Source organism: Eschrichtius robustus, chromosome 20 (assembly GCF_028021215.1).
Source record: "Eschrichtius robustus isolate mEscRob2 chromosome 20, mEscRob2.pri, whole genome shotgun sequence".
Taxonomy (NCBI): domain Eukaryota; kingdom Metazoa; phylum Chordata; class Mammalia; order Artiodactyla; family Eschrichtiidae; genus Eschrichtius; species Eschrichtius robustus.
The window spans coordinates 65,254,174-65,260,023 of record NC_090843.1 but is presented as its reverse complement, the minus strand read 5'-3'; the positions used below and the strand labels follow the sequence as shown (position 1 = coordinate 65,260,023).

General features: G+C 66.9%; 1 protein-coding gene across 4 annotated transcripts; it reads left to right on the top strand.

Moving 5' to 3' along the window:
* Positions 1-247: 247 nt before the first annotated feature.
* RNF112 (ring finger protein 112) lies at positions 248-5,605 on the top strand. Of its 4 annotated transcripts, XM_068531240.1 has the most exons (14): positions 248-360; positions 510-550; positions 1,049-1,334; positions 1,456-1,662; positions 1,780-1,908; positions 2,065-2,169; positions 2,595-2,645; positions 2,911-2,967; positions 3,046-3,120; positions 3,227-3,344; positions 3,601-3,767; positions 3,843-3,896; positions 4,017-4,091; positions 4,224-5,605. In XM_068531240.1, the coding sequence occupies exons 1-14, from the start codon at positions 307-309 to the stop codon at positions 4,692-4,694; spliced, it is 1,890 nt and encodes a 629-aa protein (XP_068387341.1). In that variant the 5' UTR covers positions 248-306; the 3' UTR covers positions 4,695-5,605. The 4 variants fall into 4 exon arrangements, with proteins under 4 accessions (XP_068387341.1, XP_068387340.1, XP_068387339.1 ...); XM_068531239.1 differs by lacking the exon at positions 248-360 and having other exon boundaries at positions 514-550; positions 1,459-1,662; XM_068531238.1 differs by lacking the exon at positions 248-360 and having other exon boundaries at positions 514-550.
* The last annotated feature ends 245 nt before the right edge of the window (positions 5,606-5,850 follow it).

Genomic DNA, 5,850 nt, shown 5'->3' with positions numbered 1-5,850 from the left:
CTGCATCCCAGCCTCTGCCAGGGATTCTGGGCCCGGCTCCGTCCCTCCCTCCGGAGCCCTGGTTCCCGCAGTCCTGTCTCCTCCCCCTGGGGTGAGTCCAGAGGCAGCCTCCTCTCTCCCGACTGTCACATCCATTTTCCAGCCCTGCCGACTTGTGTCCTCTGGGGAGACCCCCCCAGCCTCCACTGGCCACAGCTCCGCCAGCCCTTCCGGGAGGAAAGCCATCCTCAGCGTCGCCAAAGGTCTCCTGGGTGTCCTCCCTGCTCCCGGACCCTCTCCCGGACCCTCTCCCCACGCCAGCCTCCCATGCCGAGGTCTGCCTTGTCAGTCATTTCCTTTTGTCACCGGCTTGGCAAACAGGCGAGTCTTTGGTCCTGAGACCTGGGGGGTGGGGACTGGGTCTGCAGAGGGAGGATGGGGGCGCCTGGAATCCAGGATGAAGATAGAAGTCTGGATTCCCTTCTAAATAACATTTTTGGGATTTTTTTTCTCCCCAATTTCTCCCCAAGGAGAGAAAACAGAGCTTCATGGGCAACAGCAGGAACAGTTGGTAAGTGGCAGGTCCTGGCGGCGGGACTGGGGCCTGGAGGCCTGCCCCAGGGGAGGCAGCGCGAGGTTGGGGCTGCCAGGCTGTGGAGGGAGGGACGGGAAAATCAGGTGGGTGCTGCAGCGAGGCAGATACCAGCTCAGAGCTGGAATCTTCCAAGAGCCACCTGCCGCCCCACGGGAGGCCTCTCCTTATGGTCCCCGCTGCCCGAGGGAGGTAGTAGAAGGGATCCCCTTGGGGTCTGGAGAGGTCAGTGGCCCCTGGAGGGACCCCTCCCCTCGCAGCAGGAGGCCATGGGGGAGGATTTCCATGGGCGTCTGTGCCAGGCTCCGGGCAGGGTGCACCATCTTGTCTGTTCACCCCATCCTTCCCTCCTGGACCGTTAGAAACGGGGCAGACCCGGGCGGGAACTTGCCCACGACGGCTCCATCCAGGCTTCCCCGTCTCAGGCTCCCTCTGACTGCTGCTCTGGGGTCCCCGCGCCCCGCACACCACCCCCAGGTCCCACGCACCGTTCCCCAAGTTGGAGCTGGGGCTGGGGTCCCGGCCTGTGGCGCCCCGGGAGCCGCCCGCCTGCTCCATCTGCCTGGAGAGGCCGCGCGAGCCCATCTCTCTGGACTGCGGCCACGACTTCTGCCCGCGGTGCTTCAGCACCCACCGTGTCCCCGGCTGCGGGCCGCCCTGCTGCCCCGAGTGCCGCAAGACCTGCAAGCAGAAGAAGGGCCTCCGGGGCCTGGGGGAGAGGTTGCGGCTCCTGCCGCGGAGGCCGCTGCCCACCGCGCTGCAGGTGCGCAGGCCTCGTCCCCACCGGGGGCTTTGACCTCACACCGGGGTGTCCGGGAGGGAGGCGGGGCTCGGGTGGACGCGCCCCAGCCTGGGTGCTCAGGGAGCCCTGTCTCCGGGCCCAGGAGACCTGCGCGGTGAGGGCCGAGCCGCTGCTGCTGGTGCGCGTCAACGCCTCCGGGGGCCTCATCCTGAGGATGGGGGCCATCAACCGCTGCCTGAAGCACCCGCTGGCCAGGGACACCCCCGTCTGCCTCCTTGCTGTCCTGGGAGAGCGGTACTCAGGGAAGACCTTCCTCCTAAACCACCTGCTTCAGGGCCTGCCCGGCCTGGTGAGGGCGGGGCTGGGACGGGGGCTGGGGGCTGGGGCAGGGGCAGGGACCCAACCTGGCTTGGGGAGGGGAGGGGGCCAGATGGGCCAACGGATGCTCTGCTTCTCTGCCCCACAGGAGCCCGGCGAGGGCGGCTGGCCGAGGGGAGGGGGCTCCGGGCAGGGCTTCCGGTGGGGAGCCAACAGCCTCACCAGGGGCCTCTGGATGTGGAGCCATCCCTTCCTGCTGGGGAAGGAGGGGAGGAAGGTGAGGGGGGAAGGGGCAGAGGAGTCCAGACCGGCTCACGGAGAAGGGAATCGGGCAGGAAAGCTCTGGGGGCCGGGACGAGAAGATGGGGCGGGCAGAGATACCTGGGGGGCGCGGCAGGCTGACCCCTCAGTGTGCACCCCTGCCTCCACACAGGTGGCCGTGTTCCTGGTGGACACGGGGGACGCCATGAGCCCTGAACTGAGCAGGGAAACGAGGACCCGGCTTTGCGCCCTCACCTCCATGCTGAGCTCCTACCAGGTGAGGCCCCCCAGCCCCTCTGCCTGCCCTGCTCTGCTCTCGCCACCCACACCAGGGCCATCCCAGCCCGGTCTGGCCCTCCAAGCCCCGGGGACTGTCCGCTTTATCCCGGAGGCTCCTGTGTCTGGGGTCCCCGCAGGTTCTGGGGGTGCCCCTGCAAGGGGGTGCCCCCAGTCAGTGTGAAGGTCCTAAAGGTGGGTCGGAGATCCCTGGGGCAGCTGAAGGTCTGTGGACCATTCCCCTGCCTGCCCTCCACCCCTCGCGGCCAGGCCAACCCTGCCCTGCAGGCTGCGGGGGGAACCCCGGGCTGGTCGCTCGCACATCCTGAGCCCCACGGTCTGCCTGGGGCTCCTTCCTCACCGGGGTCTTCCCAGTGTCTCTTTGCCTTCACAGACCCTCTTCCACCTTGTTCTCCTTGGTTCCAGATCCTCACGGCCTTCCAGGAGCTGAAGGATACAGACCTGGAATATCTGGAGGTGAGGAGACAGCTGCTCTTGGGGCTGCACCCTGTCCCTGCCGTGACCGTGAGGCCAGCGGTGCCTTTCAGCTCTGGCCCAGGATTTTGTGACCTGGAGCCGGACGGGGGGCTGGGGGCAGAGGGTAAACCAGGACATGCCTGGTCGGGGAGAGGTAGGAGGGTCCTGGGGCCAGGAGCCGGGAGGGTGTCCTCCAGTGGCCCAGGGGGAGGGGAGGCACAGCCCTTGGAGTGGCCCAGCCATGACCCCTGTGCCCCGTCCCCAGATGTTTGTCCACGTGGCCGAGGTGATGGGCAGGCATTATGGGATGGTGCCAATCCAGGTGAGATGCCCGTTTCTGGACTCGTCACCCCAGACTCCGACACCCCGGCTGCTGCTATCAGCACCCCTTCTCTTCCAGCACCTGGACCTCTTAGTTCGTGACTCATCCCACCCCAGCAAGGCGGGGCAGGGGCATGTAGGCGACATCATCAAGGTGAGGGAGGGGATGGGGCGGGGGTGTAGACGGGGCAGAAGGTCAGTTAGCCGGGGAGGGGTCCTGTCAGCGAGCCCGCTCAGAGCGCATCCCCACTCCTCTCTAGAAGTCGTCTGGCAAATACCCCAAGGTTCAGGGGCTGCTCCAAGGAAGGCGAGCCCGCTGCTGCCTCCTGCCAGCTCCCAGGGGGCGGTGGGCGAGCAAAGGCCACGGAAGCCCGGGAGGTGAGTGTCCCAGGAGCAAAGCCTCCCCAGCCTGCCCTCCTCCTCCCCCCCCTCCTCCTGCCCCTCTTCCTCTCCCCCTCCTCCTGCCCCTCTTCCTCTCCTCCTCCCCGTCCTCCTCCCCCTCCTCCTTCTCCTCCTCCTTCTCCTCCTCCTTCTCCTCCCCCTCCTCCTCTCCTCCTCCTCTCCCGACACGCCTTTCTCCTCCGAAGCCGGTCCTGCTTACCAGGCGCCTCTGCATGAGGACTCTCTTCCTCAGACACAGATGACGATGCTGGCCACCTCCGCGCCTACGTGGCCGACGTGCTGAGCGCGGCCCCCCTGCACGCCAAGAGCCGCTGCCAGGGCTACTGGAGCGAGGGGCGCCCCGCGGCCCGGTGGGACAGACGCCTGCTCACGGGGCAGCAGCTGGCTCAGGAAATCAAGGTGTGAAAGCTCCCCGGAGCCCCAGGAGACCCGCTGGCCCCCGCGCCCCCTGACCCCCCGACGCTGTCTCCGCAGAACCTCTCGGGCTGGATGGGCAGGACGGGGCCTGGGTGCGCCTCTCCGGATGAGGTATGGGGCTACGGGGAGGACGCGGGTGGGAGGCGGGCCGGGCGCCCCGAGATGGAGCGGGGGACCCGGCGGCGCCCAGCGGGGGAAAGGAGGGAGGCAGCCGGGTTCTGCTGTGGACAGATGGCTGCCCAGCTGCGCGACCTTCGGACGGTGGAAGCTGCCAAGAAGGAATTTGAGGAGTACTTGCGGCAGCAGGTGAGCCTCGGGCCCCGGGAGGCCGGGCGCCCTGCAGAAGCGCGGCCGGTCTTTGGGCAGTGGGGGGGGCCAGCGTCCGGTGGGAGGCACCTGGGCTCCAGGTCAGGGCCCCTTCTTTCTCGTCCATCACAGGACGTGGCCACCAAGCGCATATTCTCTGCGCTCCGGGTGCTGCCAGACACCATGCGGAACCTCCTGTCGGCCCAGAAGGACGCGCTCCTGGCTCGGCACGGGGCGGCCTTGCTGTGCACGGGGAGGGAGCAGACCTTAGAGGCCCTGGAGGCCGAGCTGCAGGCCGAGGCCAAGGCCTTCATGGACTCCTACACTGTGCGCTTCTGCGGCCACCTGGCCGCTGTGGGCGGCGCCGTGGGCGCGGGGCTCATGGGCCTGGCGGGGGGCGTGGTGGGCGCCGGCATGGCCGCCGCAGCGCTGGCTGCAGAAGCGGGGATGGTGGCCGCAGGAGCTGCGGTGGGGGCCACGGGGGCGGCCGTGGTCGGGGGAGGCGTGGGTGCCGGGTTGGCGGCCACGGTGGGCTGCATGGAGAAGGAGGAGGACGAGGGAGTGCAGGAGGGGGACCGGGAGCCCCTGCTGCAGGAGGAGTGACCGCCCGCCAGATGCTCCAGGGAAGGAGAGCTGCCGGGGGGAGGGGAGGGATGGGGGCCGCTGTTCCAAGGGCCCCTGTGTGCCACACCACCCTGGTTGAACGCCCCATCCGGGTGGTGACCGAGAATCGAGGAGGCCTCAGGGCCGGCGGCAGAGTGTGAGCCTGAACAGTCTGGGGCGTTTCTGTTGCAGACGACTGCTAACCTGCCTCTCTTCCCAGATAAACTGGGCCCCAGGGTCTCCCGCCAAGATTGGGGCCCACCCTCCCCGCCCTGGCTTATTTCCCGGGATGGTAGGGGGGCTGAGCGGGCGCCATTCTGGAAGTCCCCCCTTCAGAGACGGGAGCAGCCCCAGGACGGGTGACCTAGGTGTTCAAGATTGGGAGCCCTGATAAGAGGCTGGGGAAGGAACAGGAGGGGCCACCGGGCAAAGCCAAAGAATCCGGGTGGTGCACGGTGGCCTAACCCCCCGAGTGGAGACTCTTTCCAAAGCTACCCCAGCAGGACGGGGGCCACCCGCTTCTCCCGCAGCCCCGGGGAGCCCACATGTGCACCGTGAATGGGGTTCCCTTACGTGTCCCTCGTGGTTGTGCCCTTTGTCCAGCCTGGTCAGTGCCCACGTTCTTTGTGGAATGCCATCCCAGCAACGGGTCAAAAGCCAAAGAAAAACACCTGTAGTTGCATTCTGAGCTACATCGACAGCCCTCATAGCAGATTCTATGAAAGTCCTGGGGGGACACATCCATGGAACATTCTCGTCCCCCTCAGCCTAGGGGAGACACCTCCATCCATGTTAGCGGGAGACCTGGATGCAGCCCCCAGGAGGACAGGAAAGCCCCACAAGGAAGGCTTCTAGGCTATTAAACTGCAAAGGATTAATGGGCGCATCATACGAAAAATAAAATGTGTGTGCGTGAGTGTCCGCTTCCCAGTAAATTATTGAAACATCTCCTGAATCAGCCTACCCGGGGCTTTGGGGACGGGCGGTGAGCCAAGGCGCTCCGTGACGGGGACCTGTGGACAGGAAGAGGGACCGAAATTCCAGAGATGTGGGATCCGAGCGCAGGAGGGCTCAGGCCCGAGGCTGAGGGCACGGCCATCTGCGCAGGCTTGTCCACTAGGACTTGGGGTCCTGCTCCCCTGGTCTCTCCTGCCTC